Genomic DNA, 22529 nt, shown 5'->3' on the forward strand with positions numbered 1-22529 from the left:
GATTCTGGCAAGATGCATAGCTCCAGGTCATTTAGAATGTTCCTCCCCTGCCTCCTGCATAAGCCACACGAACAGCGAGAGTCAGAAGGAAAATGTCATATGTCCAGTATTTCCAGTTCAAAGTACAGCCAGCAGGACGGACTGCCCCCCTGGGGTTGCCAACACTCACCGGTGGCCAGAGCTTCACCATCTGCCCTCTCCCTGTGTTAAAACAGGGGCCAAAACTAAACAGCACACATCAGCGCCCAAGATTCGTGCTACTCTCAACTGATAACTGCTCTTGGCTATCTGTGCCATTTTGTTTAAACTGGTAGAAGAGACCAGAACCCGCAGCCCAGTAGGAATGAACCCCAGGCCTCCCCACAGCTTCAGGGCAACGTCCTCCTCTCTCTGCCTGCTGCGGGATTACCACTCTCACGATTCAGCACAATGCTTAACAAGAGGAAAGAGGATCTATTTCTGACGTGGCAACATGAGACTTACTCTTCTTAATGGGGCATGGGCCTTCATCATATCTATTGTTTCAACTCATGAGTCAGGATATTACAAAGGTAGAAAGTTCTTACCTGTAGGAAGCCAAAATCCACCCTGAAAAGTCATTACAAAGCCAACCTCACTTGAATGGCACATGTGTCCCCTAAACCTGGTACTGAAGTACAAGAGGCGAAGTGAAATTGTGATGTGGATGTGGATCTATTCAGGTGACCTCCTTCAACATCACCACCGCCCTATGGTCTCAATCATTTTAAGACAAAAAGGGAAAAAAGTTGTGAGAACCTTGGTATAAGAACCCCCCTTGCCTCTGAAAGACACTCAAAACCTAAGGCATTTGCTGCAACCCTCAAGACCACAAAATGGCCACTAGGTCTGGAAAGAAAGGTGAACTGACACCACACTATAACATAGAACAAAATCATGTTACTTGTGTCTCCCAACTCCCCAGCCACCTCGTTCTGGGCTTCTAGACCGCATTCTGGATCCAAGAGTCCCAGGACAGTCAAAGAATACAGAATCATTCCCGAAGCATTCCACCAAGGCAAGGGAATTAAATATCTGTTAATGTCTGTTATAAATTCCACAGCAAACATCATACTCAATGGCGAAATAGTGAAAGCTTTTCCCCAAAGAGTGGAAACAAGACAGAATTCTTGCTTTTGTCACTTCTACTTAACACAGTATTGGAAGCTCTATCCAGAGCAATTAAGCAAGAAAAAGAAATGAAAGCCATCCAAATTGGAAAGGAAGAAATAAAATTATCTGTTAAACTCTTAGAAGAAAACATATGCAAAAATCTTTATATTGGATTTGACAATGACTACTCAGATATGACACCAACAGCACAGGCAACAAAAGAATAAAATAAATCAACTTCATCAAAAATTAAAAACTTTTGTGCATCATAGGACACTACAAAGACAGTGAAAAGACAGCCTGCAGAAAAGGACAAAACAGTTGCATATCACATAACTGATAAGAGTATTAATATCTAGAATATATAAATTCCTACAACTCAATAACAAAAAGCAAATCAAAACCACAATGAGCTATCATCTGATGCCTTGTATTAGTCCGTTTTCATGCTGCTGATAAAGACATATCAGAGAACTGGGCAATTTACAAAAGAAAGAAGTTTAATGGACTCACATTTCCACGTGGCTGAGGAGGCCTCAAAATCATGACAGAAGGTGAAAGGCATGTCTCACATGGTGGCAGACAAGAGAAGAGAACTTGTGCAGAGAAACTCCCCTTTATAAAACCATCAGATCTCATGAGACGTATTCACTATCACTAGAATAGCATGGGAAAGACCCAACCCCATGATTCAATTACCTCCCACCAGGTCCCTCCCACAGCATGTGGAAATTACGGGAGCTACAATTCAAGATGAGATTTGGGACACAGCCAAACGATGTAACACCTATTAGGACAGCTATAAAGAAAGAAAGGGGAAGGGGAAGGGGAAGAAAGGCAAGGGAAGAGGAAGCGGAAGGGGAAGGGAAGGGGAAGGGGAAGGGGACGGGGAAGGGAAGGGGAAGGGGAAGTGGGGGAAGGGGAAGGGAGGGGAGGGGAGGGGAGGGGACAGGAAACGAAAAATGCCAAGTGTTGGCAAGAAATGTGGAGAAACTGAAACCCTTGTGCGTTATTATTGGGAATGTAAAATGGTGCAGCTGCTCTAGAAAACAGTTTGGCAGTTCCTCAAAAAGCTAAGCATAGAATTACCATATAATGAAGCAATTATAATCTAGACATATATACAAAAACATGGAAAGCAAGTATTCAAAGATAGTTATACATCAATGTTTACGGAAGCATTATTCACAATACCCAAAAGGTAGAAACATAAATGTCCACCAACAGTTGAATAAACAAAAAGTAGTATATACATACAAGGGAATTTATTTGTTTATTTATTTATTTATTTATTTTGAGATGAAGTCTCGCTCTATCACCCAGGCTGGAGTGCAGTGGCGCGATCTCAGCTCACTGCAAGCTCTGCCTCCCGGGTTCATGCCATTCTCCTGCCTCAACCTCCCAAGTAGCTGGGACTACACATACAAGGGAATATTATTAAGCCATAAAAAGGAATGAAGTACTAATGCATGCTACAACATAGATTAACCATGAAAACATTATGCTAAGTGAAAGAAGACACTCACAAAAACCACAGACGATTCCATTCACATGAAATGTCCTGGACAGGGAAATCTATGTAGACAGAAAGTAGAGTTCCTTAGGGTTGGGAAAGCAGGGGGAGCAATGGGATGGCAGGGAGTAGGGGTATGATAGCTAAAGGGTGCAGGGTCTCTTTTTGTTCTAAAATTGACTATGGTGGCAGTTGCACATACCTGTGAATATATTAATTGAACACTATATACAATGTATGTGTGTGCGTTTATTCATTTCTGCAGTTATAACAAAATACTTGAGACTGGATAACTTATAAAGAACAAAATCTATTTCTCACAGTCCTAGAAGCTGGGAAGTTCAAGATCAAGAGGCCAGCACTCGGTGTCTGGTGAGGGCCTTCTTGCTGTGCCCTCACATGGCAGAATGCAGAAGTGCAAAAAGGGGATCCTAGCTAGTTCTCTCCAGCCCTTTGATGGGGGCAAGAATCCATTCATGGGACTGGAGCCCTCATGACCTTATCACTTCCCAAAAGCCATACCTCTTAATAGAGTTGCGTTGGGGAAGTGATAAGGCCATAAGGAGACACAAACATTCAAACCATGGCATTCCACCCCAAGTCCCCCAAATTTATGTCCTTCTCACATACAAAATACACTCATTCCATCCCAATAGCCCCAACGTCTTATCTCAGGCCAGGATCAATTCAAAAGTCTGAAGTCTAAAATTTCATCTAAATCAGACATGTGAGACTCAAAGATGTGTTTCAACCTGAGGCAAAGTACTTCAGACTTCAGCAGTGGCTCACTCCTGTAATCTCAGCACTGTCGGAGGTTGAGGCGGCCGGACTTCTTGAGCCCAGGAGGTCGAGACCAGCCTGGGCAACATGGCAAAACCCCATCTCTAATACCAAAACAAAACAAAACAAAACAAAACAAAACAAAACAAAACAAAACTAGCTGGGCGTGATGGCACACACCTGTAGTCCCAGCTACTCAGCAGGCTGAAGTGGGAAGACAGCTTGAGCCCAGGAGGCAGAGGTTGCAGTGAGCCGAGATCACACTACTGTACTCCAGCCTGAATGACACAGTGAGATCCTGTCTCCAAAACAAAAAAAACAAAGAAAAACAGTGGAACAGACAAAGAACAGACATTCCCATTACAAAAGGGAGAAATAGGAAAGAAAAAAGAGGTAACATTTCCCAACAAAATCCAAAACCAAACAGGACACACATTAAATCAATGGTAAGGCTGGAGAATAAATCTTTGGTTCCGTGTCCTGCCTTCCAGACACAATGGGGCAGGAGTTGGGTTCCCAAGGACCTGGGCAGCCCTGCAGCCAACTGCTGGGCACAGCCGTCACAGCAGCTCTCACAGGTTGCAGTTGGGTACCTGCAGCTCTCCCAGGCTGGCACTACACACGGGTAACTCTACAGTTACAGGCTCTCGAGGGCAGCCCCACCCCCACAGCTCCATTAGGCATTGTCCTTGTGGGAGCTCGCTGGTGTGCCCCCAGCCTCAAGACTCTGCTGGACATTGCCCTAGTGGGGGCTCTTTTTGGCACTCCTGTCCAATGGCTCTATTAGGCATTATCCTAGCAGGGAGTCTCTGCAGCAGACCTATCCTGCAGCAATTCTCTGTCTGAGCCCAAGACTCTCTGAGGCATCCTTTCAAATCTAGGTGAAGGTAGCCATGCATCCACAGCTCTTGCACTCTGCATACTTGCAGACTTAGCACCATGTGGATGCCACCTAGGCTTATGGCCTGTGCCTTCCACAGCAATGGAACTAGCTGCACTTGAGCCCCCTTGAGCTACAGCTGGGATATCCAAGGAGGGCTGCACTGTAATGCAGAGAGCAGAGAAGTGATGCCGCGCAGTGAATGCTGAGGTCCTGCAGACGCCCAAGGCCTCTCCTTTGACATAGTTCTGTTCCCTGGGCCTTGGTACTCTGGGCCTCTGATGGGAGGGGCAGCACTGATAATCTCTGAAATGCCTTCAGGATCATTCTTCCATTATCTTGATGAATAGCATCTGGCTTCCTTCTATCCATACTAATCTCCTTATCAAAAGGTCACTTGGCCACACCCTTAGTGTTTTCTCCCAAACATGTTTTTACAACCTGGGCAAGCTAAAAATTTTCCATATCCTTAAATTCTGCTTCCTTTTTTTTTTTTGGAAACAGGGTCTCATTCTGTCACGCAGGCTAGAGCGCAGCAGCAGAATCACGGCTCACTGTAGCCTTGACCTCCCAGGCTCAAGCGATCTTCCCACTTCAGTCCCCTTGAGTAGCTGGGGCTAAGTGCACACCACCACACTCTGCTAATTTTTTTTTTTTTATTATTTTTAGTAGAGATAAGGTCTCATTATATTGCCCAGGCTGGTCTTGAACTCCTGAGCTTAAGCAGTCAGTCCTCTCACCTTGGCCTCTCAAAGTGCTGGGATTATAAGCATGAGCCATAGTGCCCAGCCTCTGCTTCCCTTTGGATTATAAATTCCATTTTCAATTCATTTCTCTCACATTTTACTGTAAGCAATTAAGAGAAGTCATGCAGCATACTGAACACTATGCTCACGGATTTCTTCCACCAAATATCCTAGGTTGTCACTCTTAAATTCTGCCTTCCCCAAAGCCCTAGAGTATGGGCACAATTCAGCCAAGTTCTTTGCGCCTTTGTAGCAAGGACTGTCTTTCCTCCAGTTTCCAATAAGATATTTGTTTCCATATACGACCACAGCAGAACAGGCTTTACTGTCTATAATTCTACCAGCATTCTGATCACAGCCACTTAGAAATTTCTAAGAAGACACAGGTTATCTCTACGGCTCTCTTCTTCTGGGCCCTCACCAGAATCATTCTTAATGCTCTGTTCACAGAAATCTAGGCGTTTTCTAGCAAACACTTCCAAACTGTTCCATCCTCTACCCATTACCCAATTCCACTTTTCTTTTAAGTATTTGCTATAACAACACCCACTCTCAGTATCAATTTCTGTCTGTCTGTGCTGCTATAACAAAATCCACAGGTTAGGTAATTTATAAATAATAGAAATTTACTTCTCATGGTTCTGGAGGAGAGGAAGTCCAAGATCAAGGCACTGGGGGTTCAGTGTCTGGTGAGGGCCTCTCTCTGCTTCCAAGATGGTGCCTTGTTGCCACACCCTCCAGAGGGGAACAAATGCTGTATCCTCATATGGTGGAAGAGCAGAAGAGAGCAAACCCATTCCCCCTCAGGCCCTTTTAAAAGGGCCCTAATCCCATCTATGTCCACCCTTATGACTTAAACACCTCCTAAAGGCCCCACCTCTTAATAACATCACGCTGGCCATTAGGTTTCAACACATGAATTTTGGGTGATACATTCAGACCACAGCAATCTGTATACACACACACACACACACACACACACACACACACACACCATTGCACATATCTGTAAATATACTAATTATAATTGAATTATATACTTCAAATTTAAATGAGTAAATTGTATGGTATGTGAATTTTTTTTAAGAGAGGACTGTATGAAAAAACTAGCCCATAAAGATACATGCACACGTATGTTTATTGCAGCACAACTTACAAAAGCAAAGACATGGAAGCAACCCAAATGCCCATCAATGATAGACTGGATAAAGAAAATGTGGTACATATACACCGTGGAATACTATGCAGCCACAAAAAGGAATGAGATCATGTCCTTTGCAGGGACATGGATGAAGCTGGAGGCCATCATCCTCACAAACTAACACAGGAACAGAAAACCAAACACTGCATGTTCTCACTCATAAGTGGGAGCTAAACAATGAGAGCACATGGACACAGGGAGGGGAATAACACACACCAGGGCCTGTCGGGGAGGGGAGAGGGACTGAGGGGAGGGAAAACATCAGGCCAAACAGCTAATGCTTGGGGGGCTTAAAATCTAGATGACAGGTTGATAGACGCAGCAAACCACCATGGTACACGTATACCTATGTAGCAAACCTGCACTTTCTACACATGTATCCCGGAACTAAAGAAAGAAAAAACTAGCCTAATGAAATAATCAGCACAAGAGGGGTTCTAGCTCCACCCCGACCCCCCAAAATTTGGAACCACCATAGTCTAGCCATCTTCCTCGTAAAGTGTCATAATACACTGTGGCACACAAAATTTTCTGAAATGTTGTGCCATAAAGAAACCAACTTTATCTAATCCAAAGTTTCCTCACTTATTTGGCAATAAATTATTAGCTCCTGTAGTATCTAAAACCTTCAGGAAGCACTAAGTTGCCCAACATCACCACCAGCCTAGGAAGACGGTTAATGAAAGATGACAAAGGAATGGGTCCAAAGTCCCATGGAGCCCATCAATGCATTTACTGACCAACTAGGGCAGGCACAAATACAAACATTCAAAAATGCCTTTGCTATCCAAGGAAGAACTTTGGTGGTAGAATTTTTCAAAAGGTGGCATTACGCAGAGGTGATCCACACAGTGGAGCCTTATACACAGAACAGACTCACAATGCAAGTAAGACAAAAGCTGCTTTAATACCACCTACCCTGACAGGGAAATAATGGGACAACCCAACCCTACCTCCAAGGGTAGGGTCGGGCTAACGCTGACAGAAACAGGCAAGGGCCCCAGCCAGAAGCCCCACTGGGACATCTTTATTGCTTCTCTCTATGGCTTGGAGGCCTTCCAGGTTCCAGGCTGTGATGCTGAGACATGAAGGCACTGAGCAAGGACCTTGGAAGAAGTGGGGTGTTAGCATGCACAAGCTCAAAGCAGATACAATTCCTACATTCTTAAAAGAAGGCAGGTGGGGCTTCCAAATCCGCTCAAGATTCAAAAGGTTTCAAACCTTTCTAAAAGTGTTCTATCATCATAAACAAAAGAGAAACCACTAAATAAAATCCACAGGAATCCAAACAAACGTCAAAGCAGGACATTGTACAAATATTTGCCCCTGGAATAAAGTATGGACACATTTAAGAATGTCATTTACAACAATGTAGGGCTAATCACTAGAAAATTCTTGGTACAAAAATTCTTAGATTAAGTAATAGCATTATTAATAATATTTCTTACCAGGTAAAGTGTCCTCTTCAGAGAATTTCTAGAGAAAAAGACACTATAGTGAACACAGGGGGAAATGCATTAAGACCTTACTGCACAAAGTGTGGGCCACTGACCAACTGCAAGCGTAACACCTGGGAGCTGGTCAGAAACCCAAAACCTCAGGTCCCAACCAAGACCAACTAAATTAGAAGCTGCATTTTATCATCAGCCCCAGGAGATTCCCATGCATATTAAAGTTTAAGTTGTGGTATTTTCAGACATTGTAAATATTTAACTTGTATCAGAACTGAAACGTGCCAGCTCCCTTTAAGAAAATAAATAAGCAAAATATATTAACATCACTATTTTATTGTTCAGTCAACACAGGCCATCCCTCTACTCACCCTCCCTTCCTACACAGATTTCATTATTTTCCATCTAAGTAAGGCAGGAACAGATGACGGAGACAGACTGGCTCCTCAAACACCTGTTGAGTGAATGACAGGCGGGGTCCCTTGTCAAAAGCCACCCAGAGCACTCCTTGCCATTCTCATCCCGCTTGAGTGCTGAACAACTGCTCAGAATTACACAGCCATTGTTGGCAACGGCACATCACCAGTCTCAAGCCACAGGACTACCTTGACAACACTCAGAAGCTGGCTCCCAGACACAGCACAGGAAAGGAAAAAAAATTATTTGTAGGTGACTTACAGGTACCATTTACACATTTAGAATTTTCTTCCCTCACTAATATGAGATTTGAGCCTGAGGCATCTAGAGTTCAGCCCAGACTCTTCCAGGTGCCTTCAGGCAAGTCTCCACAGACCAGAAATGCCCCTGGAGAGATAGTCCTGGACCCCCTGACTGAGGAGGCAGAGAAAAAAAGGGAAGAAAGAAGCAAACGGGGCCAATAAATGCCTACTGGCCCCCCAATCCTAGTCACAGCTCAGCATTTTCTGGCCCCTTTAATTTAACCTCTGCCGGCCGTGAGAGGAACAAAGCCCATTCCACATGAAAACAGAAGAAATGTGTCTCCTGAACAAATGAGAATAAACCGTCATGGAAAGGGTTCCAGGGTTTGGGATGGGTTAGGACTTTGTGGATCGTGCCCAGCCAGTGAATTCTGTGAAATATGAGAAAATATGGTCCATCACACCAGTTCTGCATGTGATGCATGGCCATGCCCACTACCAGACGTGCCAAGTTATTTGTTTAATCTGACAGAAGCAAAAGGCGCACATAAAGGCCTCTTTTGACATGTGCTCCCAGACCTCCTAGGGTCCACAGGGCTCATACTGCCTCAAGGCCTCCCCTCATTCTGCCCTTGACCCTTCAGACAGGAGCTGCTAACTTTCTAACTGAATCACCAGAAGCCCCAGTAGTTACAAGGCCCAGAACACCACATCAGTTCTCAAACTTTATACTTGTAAGGATCACCTGGCATGCTTTACAAAGACAAAGAATTCCAGGTCCCAAGCCCAGAAAGTCAGTTTCAGAGCTCAGAGCTGAAGCCTGGGGATATGCACCGAGAGGCAGTCGGCTCTGATGTAGGTGTTTCAGAGGTCACACCTTAAAAACCCTGGTCTCTCCTACACATTCTTCCTCCTGAGAATTATCAGAATGCAGCCTCCCAAGTCTGAAAGAAAGGTAAAACCATTCTAGTCCAAGCGAGTTTCCTAAGACATTCTTACTAAGTCACAAGTACATACTCCAAGAAGCTGCCTGGCTTTTGTGGGAACACAAGTGTCAGTGAATTTAGGCTGTGGCCTAAATATGCAAATTTTGGAGCCTAACCTCCAAAATTCGAAAGATGCAGTGTTCTCTGGAAGTTTGGAAGCCTAGTTCTGGGGTGGTAATTACATGATGGCTGGAGGAGCAACTGGTGATGGAAATCCTTAGGAGACACTAAAAATAACTCACATTTTAATCGACCAATCTGGAACTTCTCTCACCCCTTCACGCCAATCGTGCAATTACCATAACTCCATTCACCGTGTTCCTCAGCAGTTAGTATGCACCATTCTCAGTCCTACAAGATAGTAACTATTATCCCTGATTCACAGGTCCAGGTACAAGGGCAGGTAGCACAAGACGGGGAGGGGACTGAACCACACTGCACTCACACCCCACCCTACAATTAAAAACCGTCCTTCAGCGCGTGGCTGCCGAGCACCTCAAACTGAAACAAGTGTTCTTTACCACCTTTCTCTGGAGTGACAGAGAGAAAGAAAATCCCAGTAAGCCCTTCTGGCCCTGCCCACCACCTCCCCTGTTCCCACCCAGGCCAAAGGGGGAATGCGTGGGCCCTGCTCCCACCCCCGATGCTGACATCAAAGGAGCAGAGACACGCAGGAGACTCCAGGCAGCACCCGAGGCCCTGGCCGCCAGCACGTCATAATCCCTGCAGTCGCTGCCTTTCAGACTTAAAAAGAACAATGAGGAAAGACACCCACGCTTCCCCTCACTGGGCTAGGAAGGAGAGCTTTGCGGGTTTAGACTGCAGTCTCCCCCGCCCATAGCCACCTGTGTGCCGGCTCCGCAGACGAGGTCCCCCCAGCACCCTGGCAGGAACTGTACCATCAACAGACAAATGGCAGCCGACCAAGGAGGCGACTGGCGTGTGGAACAGGTGATCCGATTGTTTTTCTAAAGAGCAAGGGCTAGGACATCCTACGTGTTCATATGCACAATTTTTTGAACTCCATCAAGAACACGAACCCCATGCCCACATCTTCACTGCTCAATTCGCATTAATTGTCTGATATGCACCTTCCAGGGAGAAGGAGGTTTTCATGGAGAAAGAGGCAACGTTGACTATATGTGTTTACCCAAGGCTTTTATACCGGACTATATGCCATCCAGGTTTAAGAGAAGTCCAGGCAGGCTCTAGCATTATGTTTCTCACAGAAAAAGCCAGTGCAGTAGCCCGGATGCCCAGATCCACTCATTTCCCAAACCGGTTCCCACACCCGCTGCCCACCGCCTGGCGAGGAAGGAGCGGGCGAGGTTCGCTCGAATCGTCGTCACGGGTTTCCGTGGGTACAGTTATTACTCGTTACATAATATTAAACAATTAAGATTAAAAATGGTTACATAATACTGTCCTATGGCTGGCGGCAACGAAGCTCGGGATCTCGGACTGCAGCGAGCCCGCGGCAGGCGGGCAGGGGGCCGCGCGGCAAGACCTCCCCGCCTCCCTCCCGGGCCCTGCCCGCCGCGGCCGGGGCCTCTGCAGACTGCGCAGGCCGATCCGCCCGCCGCCCCGGCTCGCGCCCACCACCCACCGCCCAGCGCCCGCGGCGGAGCCCACCTGAGTACCTGGAGAGCGGGCAGCAGCACTGGCCGCACGGGGTCGCTGCGTGCGCGCCGCCGGCCCGGGTAGGGCTTCGGGGCCCGGCCCCCGCAGTGCCCGGCGCGTGGACAGCGCTCCGCATGGACAGCGCTCGGAGCCGGGCCGGGCTGGTCCTCCACGGCTCCGCCCCGGCCAGGGGCCTGCGGCGCAGAAAACCGACCCGGGGCCTCGGGGCCACTGCGCGCCAGGCGAACGCGCTAGCACGAAAAGCGGGCCAACGCCGCCTCTGGGGACGCCATCCGGGCGAGGGTGGGATGCCGCGCCACCGCCCGAGCGTGCCCGGGGGCTCCCAGCGCCATCACCGCGCAGGTGCCCGGAGGCCCCTCCGCGGAGCCGGCTGCCGCCCGGCTGCAATACTCAGCCTCCGAGGGACCGGGCGCTCCTGAGGAGCGGGAGGACGACGGAGCAGCGCCCGGTCCTGGAGCACAACAGGAATCCCAGGACCAAACCCATGTGACGCGGCCACGCCCCAACGCCCGGCGGGGGCCCTCTGCTGCCCAATCCCCGGATCCCTGGTTCTCATGGCAACCCTGAAGAACCCCTTGTTCCCTCCACTGCCTCCTCTCCTCCCCCACAGCCCCCCCGCCTGATGGGCAAGGACGCGCACACTGGCCACTCTGACGATGCCGAAAGCCCTCCATGTCTACCCGCTACGCCGCATTCGCAGCCAGGCGGGGGACATCGCGGCCGCGGCAAGCTAGAGATGCCGCCTGCTCGAGCAACCTTCCACCTGCAGGGCTGGCCAGTTCTACTCTTCCAGGATCACTGTCGTCTCACCCTTCTCCCCAAAATGTCAGAGCAAGAACCAGGAAGGGAGAGGCTCTTTCTGGAAGCCACAGGCATAACGTTACTGAACAACGAGGACAAAGTAGGGTCCCATTTAAACTGAGAGTCAGCGAGGGAAAGAACAGATCCTATACATACCAAGCATCTGCTATGTGCTAGTCACTTCACACACACACACACCCCCCACACACACCTCACACACACACCCACACACATCCCACCCACCCACTCACATACATACATACACACCACACACATACACACCACACACACATACACCACACACCCCCACATACCACACACACACACATCACACATACTCCCCCACCCCCGCACACACATACACCACAGACATACACACGAGCCTGCAATGATGGAAGCAAAACAGAACGTTTGGAGATATTCACTGCCGTTTACAAGGCCACAGTAAGCAGTAAGCAGATTTTCTACTCCCCTCTAGCAGAGAACATGGTAGGAAAAGCTAGACATTGTAGACAGCAGTAAGAACGTAACAGTCAACAGTGGACAATGGATTCTGAAACTGAGATCCTATACTGCATTCACACACGTTAAGGGGCAGAGCGCTGGGAAAACCCCATCTCAGTCTGGGGTTCAAAGAGTGGAAAAGCTACCCTAGTCCAACTGCTCGAAGGCCAGGTCAGGCCCCTGAAGGTCACTGGAGGAGGAGGCTGGAAAAAGTGCAGACATGCACTCCAAAAGGAGAGGTTCCATGGTGGTCATGACCACAAAATTCCAATATGTTTAAGTTGATCAAACAAAAGCAGAGTTAAGGCTGGTTCTGAGAGCAGCCAAGAGCAGTTTTCAACACAACACAAAGAGTAACACAAGGCTTTCTTTTCTCACAGTCCGGGCTGACCACATATGGCCTGGCTACTGCAAGAAACATTGAAGGTGTTAGCGCTTTTGACTCTAACTGCGCACCCCTCAGAGAAGATGTCACAGAGTGAACATCGCAAGGCACAGAATGGGAAATGGAAGCACAGAATCAAACCCTGAGATTCGGGGAGAAACCAAAGTGTGGAGAAATTATGTAACTCATCCAAAGTCCAGAGCAGGTTACTGACTGGGAGAACTTGGCGTTCCTTCCAGACTCCAGATATGAGACTTTTCTGCGGTCTGACACAGTGGCTTCATCCACCTCTGCAGTCAACCCCACAAAGGTGGCTCAAGTGTTCCTCTGCCTCCCTGCCCAGCAGCTCCCAGCCTGGATGGTGAACTCCTTTGCCTGAACATCCCACGCACCTTGCCGTCTCCTGGGCTAGAACAACAGGTTGTGCAGGACAGAGGGCTTCCCTGCCACACTCCCCTCTATTACAAAATGCCAGAGGTCCCAGTTCGAAGCAGCTGTTCCTGGATGTGGGAAGAACAAGAGAGAAATGATCTAATGATGGACAAGGAATCTTGAAAAGCCAGACCTTCACTGAATGGCTGACAGGACACACATTTTGCTTTACTAGAACAAGAACAGAATCTTTGAAAAGGCATAAAAGCCAGTGGTCAAGAAGTAACTGACAGCAAAGGCAAAAGAGATGAAGGCTAAGCTGGAAAGTGGAGATGAAGCCTGATGATATACTCAGTGGAAGTCCAGAAAGTCTCACGAATGAGAACTACCATTCACCTCTGGAAATGGGAAACGTAGAGTCCAAAACAAGAAGATTAATTGGAAGTGTCAGGAATAGCTGGGCCCCATTTCATCCCGGGTCCTCTCCCCAGCTCCATCAGCTAGGTGACTTCTTTTCTGGAAGCAGGGACACAGGTCTCTGGACCAGGGTCAGCAGACACAGCCATGCCTTTAGTCCCAGAAAGATTTGGTGGATCACATGCTAGCTGCCATATGAATCCCACCACCATCCCCAGCAGCTCCTGGAGCAGCACCTCCAACAGAACTGAAAGACGCTCCTGCAGAGCTGAGAAGAGACCCAAAAGCATGAGCCCCACAACAAGCAACCAGGCGTCCATCCACAGAGGCCACAGTTAAGTGCTCACTCACACAGGGCTCCTGTCAGCTTCTGAGCAATGTCCTTTTGAAAGTGGGAAGACAAAAAAGGGCCCCAGACAGCTAAGCGAAGCCTCTAAGGTAAAAGATGTGGCCAAATTGCATGGGACAAACACTTCCTATGCCTCACCTCCCTGGGCCCTGTCCACGGCTCTATTGAGCTGCATCTGATGGGACCCCTATGTCCTGCAGCACAGCCTCCTCCTACCATGGCTCTGAAGAGCCTGTACACCCAGCACCTGCAGGGATGTAGCCCAGATGCAACCCTGGCCCATGGTGATGGGCACTGACAGGAGATACATCCTCCACCCCAACCCCTTCCCAGCACTGTCTGGAGGACTGGGAGCTCGTGACACAAGCCAGCCCCACATGTGGAACCATTGGCTTCACTCAATTCTAGGCACTGCCCACCGCCGGCACCCCGCCTCACCCTGCACCCAGGTTCCCTCCTTCCAGCCTCCCTCCACCAGGCTGGCACACCCTCCTACAATAGAAGCACACAAGGCTTTGCCATAGGCTCTGCTTTCCAGGTAAGCTGGACACAAACAAACAGAAAAATTAAAAGTAAATAATTTACAAATGGGAGAGAAGAAACGATACACAAAAAGTTTTTAAAAATTAATATCTACAAATGAGATAGATGTATCTATGAAATAAGAATATTATGCCATTAAAAAAAGAATACTCACTTTGAATGTCAATAATGTGTCAATAGTCAACTGTAACAAATGTACAGGATTCCCAGTTAGTGGGAGAGGCTGTGCGTGTGTCGGGCAGAGGGTATGTAGGAAGTCTCTGGACTTTCCATTCAGTTTTGCTGTAAACCTGAAACTGCTCTAAAGTCTGTTTTTTAAAAAGAATATAAATATATATATATATAGAGAGAGAGAGAGATCCTAAGAAATTCAAAATGAAAATAGAAACAAAATCCAACAGAAAAGTTAAAAGGTCAAATTGAGGACATATCCCAAAACCTAAAAACAACACAACAGACACAGACTATTAGATAAAAAATAAAGAGAACCAATCCAGGTGGCTAAAAACCAAATAACTGCCATCCTAGAAAGAGAGAAGAGGAAAATGGAAGAAAAGAAATGAAAGGATTAATTCAAAAACATGTCCAAGACCAGAAAGATCTGAGATTCCAGCTTCAATGGGCCCTCAACATACCCCACACACAAAGTGGAGACCCAACAAGACTCATCTTCAAGGAACTTCGGAACAAAGGCACAGAGAATATCCTACAAGTGTCCAGAAATGATAAAACAAAACAAAAAACAAACCAAAAAACCACTCTGGTACTCTTTCATACACAGAATCAAGAATCAAAAGAGCTTCTTTCTCAACCCCATTCTGCCTAAAGGCAATGGAAGCCTCTAAATGTTTTAGGGAAAACTATCTTTAATTTAGAAATCCATATTCAGACAAACCGTAAACTGTGAGAGTAGAAGATGGACATTTTCCCAGACATGCAAGGTCTCAAAAAGTTGACATCTTGTGCACCACTTTTTGGAAGCTTCTATAGAAAGTACTCCATCAAATTTTGGAAATAAACCAAGAAGAAAAGTCATGAGATCCAAGAGAAAGGCAAAGGGGCATTCCTGGGACAATGGAGAAGAAAGACTCCAAGACAACAGCTGTGCAGGGAGCCTCAGAGCAACCCAGCCTGCTGCAAGCAGAAAGGCACACGAGGAACTGCTTCCAAAGATAAAACTGCAGATCACCTTAGGCCTTGGAAAGGAGATTCACACAACTCTGTAAGTTTGGAGGAGAGAATGATAAGTACATTTTAAAAACTAGGCAAAAACAACTCCAGGAGAAAACAAAATGTCCTAGGAGAAAATCACAGTTATCATAGTATACTACATGGCTCAGCTATGAGCAGCATTAGGGGACCATCCCAACACTGCATACTGATGGAGCCGAATGGACCAGAAGAGATGATGGGGAGACAAGAGTGAGTGTAGGGTGGGGATGGGGCAAAGGGCATCATCCTCACCTTCCATGGACTTTGAAATCAAGAATCACATGAAAAATGGGGCTCTGGAGAGCAGGAGGAGGAGGAGGAGGAGGAGGAGGAGGTTGCCAGGAATCGCAATCTATTGTCTAGACCTCTTCGGAAATATGGAAGTATGTACAGAAAAAAATCTGCTGATAAGTTACTTCTGGGGAATTATTTCATCTTTAACCTATGTCTACATATCACTCTGATTTTAAAAATCCAAACTAAATTTTAAAATAGTTTGCTCTGGGTGTTGAGGAATTAGGAAACCAGGTGACCCTTCAGATGAAGAGAACAGAAACACTGTGTGATATGGACAGGGAAGGACAACAGGGGAACAGTGCCCTGGGCAGGGATGGTGGCTCAGGACAGGGACAGCCTGTGTCCACTCACTGCCCTGCAGGCCTAGGTGGGGAGAAGGCCGGGGAGACCTGTGATGGAGAGATGAGGTGACAATGACACTAGGAAGCCCTCCTGCCTTATCCCTCCTGCGTCGCTCCATCACCTCACTAGGATCGCAGGCCAAGACACTCAATGTTCTCCTCTCTGGAGGGGATTCTGTGAGACACACGTGATTTTCTTCAGAAGAGGGAGTGCAGTACCCTAGAACAGACACCTGGAAACTCAGGTAACACCCCTGCAGCCTGTCCTGGGCCAGGGTGGTGTGGCCAGGGTGAAAAGATGGGCGGGGGAGGTGCCCTCTGGCTTAAATCAGCCCATACGGGACAATTAGAGGGCACTGAACATGACCCAGCCAGTTCAACTTCCCACAGGATGTGAAGACCGTCTAGGAACAGCGATCTCAAGCAGGGCCCCAGGCTCAGCACCAGGCACTGTCCCTGGGCAGGAAGCTGTGGTACAAACTTCTGAATTTAAAAGTTACTCAATTCATGGTAGCTTCTCAAAGCAGGGAATCCAAAAATTATTACTATGAGATATGTGGTATTATAAAGGTTTTTATACTAAAGGGAATTCTTCACTTACAAAAGGCTGGAAGCCACTGCCTAAATACTCCCAGGGATGAAAGTTAAAAATCAAATAAGTAAACTAAAGGCCCTGCACATCAGAGAAGTGGGGACCTGCCATCTCAGTGGGGCCCAGGTAGCTTGCAGTGAGTAGCCTTGGAGGTTCCTGACCGTCGACTCCCATGTGAAAGGACAAGAGAAGGTAGAAAGCGGGTCTTCAGCTATCCCTCACGGTCCTCTATTGCTCAGATGTCCCCTTGGAGCTCCCAGAGTGAGACCCCTGACAGCTCATAGACAGGACCAGACAGAGAGCAGTCCCCAACGCAGTGCCACCTGCACTGACCCAGCACATGAGGATCCCAGCCCCCAACCCCACATTAGCTCTAGTGACCTTAATGACACAATGATGAGGACCAACACACGCCAAAGTGCCAAGTACTTTGGGAAACCCATGTTAATAGGCAAGACTGCCACTGTTCATGCCCAGTTCCATTTACCTAATACAAAACCTTTCAAGAACTTCAGGGAGAAGCAGGACTGCCCACTAGCACAGCCCTGGATAGAGCTCGGAGCCACATCCCAGGGGCACATCAGCCTGACCAGGATAAGCAGTCCACAGTCATTTCAGTCCCAGCTAGGATAAGTGCCTCTGTAAGAGTCCAGACACCAACCGTGGGGGCCTGAAGACAAATGCCACAGGCTCCACAGGCCTGGAGACCAGAGATCTGTCTCCACACCCAATGCTGCTGCCCATCAGAGCTTATGCGCTGCAGGGGTCTTCACAACTTCTGCTCCTGGTTGAAGGAAACCAATTTTTGACACCTGCTATTCACTATTATCTGGTTCAAATGGTTTGCAGCCAAGTGAAGTCTGCAGTACACCAGCTATCTTTGCTCTTAGAATTCTACCTGTGAGGAGTTCAAACTGTCACGCTAAACACAGTCAACAAAAGGATTCTTCTGAGCACTGACTGTGGCTCAAAGAACATTCAGATAAATTCAAACAAGATTTTGTGCAACTAGCATGTACAAAGCACTGGAAGACAAAAATACAAAAGCCAAGTCCCCTTTCTAACCAACCTTATAAATTAATAGCAAGCAGGATATCAAGTCCACAAACTGCTCTAAGACAAGGCTGACGGCAAAGTGCCTGCAGACATCGCCACAAAGACTGCATGAGCTCTGCATCGTGCCAATCACACACATCACACCTCATGCTACCTTCCCAACAAGCCGTGGGGATAAACACGCCTATGGCTTCCATTTTAACAGATCAAGTTGGTTCACTTGTTCAGCCTGGCCAAACTAGTAAGTAGTACAACCAGGAGTCAACTGAGGCAGTGTGCCTGCTGCCCTGGTCAAATGGAGCAGAAAAGAAGCGATATGGTGGGAGGGGTTATTCCTCCCCAGCGCCCATTCTCAGGCTTGACGTTAACAACAAAAAGTCCACTCTGTTGCTGGGTCCAGCCCAAATAATAAGTCCCTCAAATTAGGGATCTGAAAAGACTAGAAGAATCTCCCCAAAAATCCATATGTAAAGTAGATGGTTCAAAAATATGAATATTCTAATACAGGGGAAAAGAAAAAATCTCCTTAGAGTCACTATATCCTAAAAGCAAAAAAATCAGAACCACTCATTTCTACCTCTGAGATTATTTTTGATAACCCCAGGAAATGGCTTCTGTTGCCATCTCAAAGGACAATCACACCATTTTTCAATCCATTATTAAAGAAGAGCCATCAGCCTGCCTTTCCACGAGTAAGCGGGTGGTTTTAAGCTTTGACTGCTTTTATCTCCCTGCAGTTAGCAGGCCCTGTGATCACCAGGAGCATGGACAAAAGCCTCCGGAAGACAAAAGTGCAGGAAAGCTCATTTCTCAGAGATCAGTTCAGAAGTGGTCCAGGTTGGCGGTGGGAGTCTGATGCAAAGGTGTCCCAGCCAAGAGGAACAAGGAGTGAAAACAGATACAGCTCCCTAAAAGTGTGCAGCTAAAATATTCACACAAATTAAATACCAGCCAGGGGCTGAATGGATCAGACCAGTTATACCCCTAATAGTATGCAAACTCTGAAAGTGATCCCTAGAACTCCAAAGTACCTGTCTGCCAAGTCTCACCCACCAAGTAGTTGGACGACCTTAATTTCTTCCATAATCTCCCACACTTCTGTACTTCTACAGTTATATAAAAAATAAAATAGCACAGGTTAAAAGAAAAGTCTCCACTACCAGGAAAAAAAAAAAGTTTATTTAAACTTTGAAGGACTGATTACTTAAATGAAAGACAAGGCAAATATGTTCTCCTCACAAGCCATACAATGCCACGTTGGTTTAATAAACTGAGAAACAGACGCGGGGATTACGGAGCAAACGTGCAAAGGCACAGGCTTCCCCTCCAGGGAGCAGGACCAAAATCCCCTGCATTTAGCTCTGAGCTCTGACAGGCTGGCAACCTAACCCTAGATACAAGCTCAAATACATTCTACGATCCCGTAGGTTTCTCTTCCCCTTGCAGTTAAGAGTCGGACAGAATTCCAAGGAAATAGGTTCCATTCCTTAAATTATGCCACCTTTAAAGCATTCGGTTTTACCAGATAAACCAATCAAGAATTTCTACAGCTCTAAGATGAAGCTGAAGGCACAATAGATGACTTTCTTCAAGCTGGAGTTTGGTTTCTACACATAATATAGCCTGTACCCGGAGAGATCACCAAAATCAAGTTCTGAGCTAACTCTTCAAGTCTGACTCTGCTCTCTTCTCCTACTGGAGGCTGAGTAGACACAGACATAGCCCTTGAAACTGGGTCAGGGCTGCCCTTGGTCCCAGTCCTGGTGGCCATCACCATACAAAGCTCTGGACAAGTAGCTGGCATGAACCTGCCCAGTTCTGGGTTCCTGATCCACAAATGAAAAGCATTTTGAGTGGGCCAACGCTGCCCCAAAAGTGACCAAACAGGTAATATGCAATAGATGACTTTAGGGGTACACAGCTTTTCTATTTTAATTACAGTAAACATAACTACCACATCAAAACTCATGACTTCATGGATATCAAAATTCCTTCCCAAAATAAATGTGTATTTAAATGTAAAAAGTGAGTGAACTAAAAGGAAATATCTAGAATGCTCTGGTAACATGGTATTAACCTTGAAGCCTGGGAGCCCCCAGACCAGGCAATCATCATTCTCCGAGTGTGTGACTGGCAGGCTATACATACCTGACCAACGCCATTTCCCTTTCAGAAGTGGATGTACTTTTGCAAATAAAACACAAGACTAAAATGATCCAAAGCTTAGGTTCTAGTGACAGCTTTGTCACTTGCTGACATTATGACCTCGGGCATGCCAATTAACCTCCTGAGCCTTGGTTTTCAGACCTGTAAAATGGGGATCAGGAGGTTGTAGAGGGGATTAAAAGCAACAAGGCTTTTGAAAGTGCCTTGTAAACTGTGAAATGCTACAGAAGTATCAGTCGCTACACTTCTCAGTTACAGGAGCAATGCCTGCTGGGCGTGTAACTCTGTCCTCAAATTCCCTCCCTGTAATCTGGGGATTGGCCTGTGTTGCCCTTCTCTTTCAAGTGCTCCCAGTAAAACTCAAATATTACATGCAGTGATCCTAGAGTTTTGATTTTTAAGAGAAAAACCTAGACATCTAGAATCATTCCTGGAAACATAGTTGGTTTTCAGTGCTTTTACTTAAAATACTCTCCTAAAAGACACTTCACCGCTGTCACAGCCAGAAGTCCCACTGCTGTAGAAACTCTTGATTCTAACTCTTTCCTCCTGGAAAGAGAGGAACTCGGGGTCAGCTCGTTAAAATATTGCCAGCATTGTGTTGTAAACCCTAGTCAACTCCGGTTGCTGCGCTAACAACATGTGTTCTTGGTAAAACTGCTTGAAACTTTAAATAGACCACCATTTCTGAAACTCGGGGGCTCCAAACGGCTGAATCAGCATTTTCAGAAACAAAGTGTTCTAGGCCTGGCCTTTTAAACAGCAGCAACGAGCAAGTTGTGCAATAACGCATATTTACTCACGAGCTCTCCTTGTTTTGGTCTTTCCCCCCTCCCCCCCATCTCTTGAATGAAACTGGGCACCAAGTTTGCAAGAAAATATTCTTTCAAACGCATTGTAAAGATCCAGGACCCTGTAAAAATCACCTGTGGCTCTCTTACATTACCCAACGTTTCGGTGAAAGCAAACCATAAAAAGTTCGCGTTTCTTCCAATCCCAAGAAAAGACGCACACAATAAAAAGTAAAGGATACCCTAATTTCCATAACGCACATGCTCCAGGGCAGTCGTCAGGCAGGCGTTTGGAGAGGCAATCAGCAAAGGCGAAGAGTTGCATCAGAAATTTCCTTCTGCAAACGGTACCGCTCTTATCACATTTCCACGGCTGGCGGGCGGCTAATCCGCGAGCCCTCAACTTGGTGTTAGGCCCCAGCGGCGGCTAACGGGTCACCAACAGAACCAAAAAAAAGGTCCTCCGTACGAGGCTGGGCCGGCTCGGGACTTGGGAGTGTCTGGCACCACTGTCCCGGACGCCCGGGCGCGCGCGCCGCGGCGCCGCCGCGCAGTCGGAGCACCCGGGGCTGCAGGGACGCCTGGGCGCCCACCCTCCCAGGCGGCGGCCCCCAGGAGCGCGGCCTTGACCGCAGCCCCCGCCACAACCCGCGAGCCGCCGGCGTCTGACAAGATGGTTCAAGAATGCACCGCTTGGACTCCACACCTCCCCCCAGGGGTCGGGAACGCAGCGCGGAGAGCCCGGCGGGGCGCCCGGCTGCCTCCGCCTCCGCCGCGCGCCCGCAGCCTCAGTCCCGCCTCCGAGCACCGCCCGCTGCGGGCCCGGGGCGCCGGAGCCCCCGGCCCGGAGGCGACGCCCTTCCGCCCGCCGCGCCTCCGCGGGGCCCGGCGTCCCCGGCCGCGGCCGCCCAGCGCTCAGACAATGACGGCGCGGGGACCCGCCTGGCCGTCCCGGGCCCCGCGGGGACGCCAACCACAAAGTAACTTGCCGCCGCGCTCCCCGCCCAACTCCGTACCTGCCGCGCGCGGCTCCCCGCCGCCTCCGCGTGGCTGCGGGCGACACTCGGCGTGGCCGGCGGCGGGCGCGGGTCCCCGCGGGGCGAGGCCGGCGCGCAAGAGTGTCCCGGGCGCCCCGCGCCGCCGGCGCTGCCGCCACCCAGGGGCTGCGCGGAAACTTTGGGCTCCACCGGGTCTCCGAGCGCCGAGCCCGCCCGGCCGCAGCTCGCTTCCCTCTCTGCCTCCTCCTGGCCTCCCCACCCCCTCGATGGGCTTTAAACTCGCCCGGCCCCGCCCGCCCTCCCCGCCTCTGCCGCCGCCGCCGCCGCCTCCGCCTCCGCCTCCTCCCCCGGCTACTTTTCCTGCTCCTCCTCCCGCCGCCGCCGCCCGGACCGCTCGGCGGCCGCCAGCGCGGGAGGAGCCGGGGCCTGGGCGCAGGGCGTGGCGCGGGGGCGCGGGCCGCGGGCCGGACGGCCGGGGGGCCAGAAGCTCCCGGAGGTTCCTGCCCCGGGCTGCTGAGCGGGTTCCCCCGTCCTGCTCTCCTCGGGACTCGGGCGCGGGACCACGACCGCCGCGGCTCAGGCTGCTTCGCCAGTGAAAGGACAAATTGGACCTGTCCCGAAAGACAATTTATAAGCGAACTGTTTGAAACGCACAAAGTATTAACTGCGCAGTCCAGATCCTTCATCCTGGGCGCAGCAGGACGGGACGGAAGAGCT

At 48.6% G+C, this 22529-nt stretch overlaps 1 protein-coding gene across 17 annotated transcripts in view; it reads right to left on the reverse strand.

The window, feature by feature from the left end:
• The window catches only part of GRB10 (growth factor receptor bound protein 10), a 209591-nt gene extending 187627 nt beyond the window's left edge, over positions 1–21964 (reverse strand). Inside the window, exons 1-3 of one of the 17 annotated variants that reach the window (XM_031012927.3) lie at positions 9843–10098; positions 8074–9698; positions 7700–7727 (exon numbers count right to left, since the gene is read on the reverse strand). Coding sequence is in view for 2 of the 17 variants with exons in the window: in XM_055347062.2 (XP_055203037.1) it covers positions 10988–11103 (116 nt within the window). In the remaining 15 variants the exon portion in view is untranslated. Of the gene's footprint in view, positions 1–7699; positions 7728–8073; positions 9699–9842; positions 10099–10979; positions 11527–21056; positions 21697–21830 lie in introns of those variants that run through there. The other 16 variants (XM_031012929.3, XM_055347082.2, XM_063708555.1 and 13 more) reach the window with 16 other exon arrangements.
• Positions 21965–22529: the final 565 nt, after the last annotated feature.

The sequence above is a fragment of the Gorilla gorilla genome, chromosome 6 (genome assembly GCF_029281585.2).
Source record: "Gorilla gorilla gorilla isolate KB3781 chromosome 6, NHGRI_mGorGor1-v2.1_pri, whole genome shotgun sequence".
NCBI lineage: Eukaryota > Metazoa > Chordata > Mammalia > Primates > Hominidae > Gorilla > Gorilla gorilla.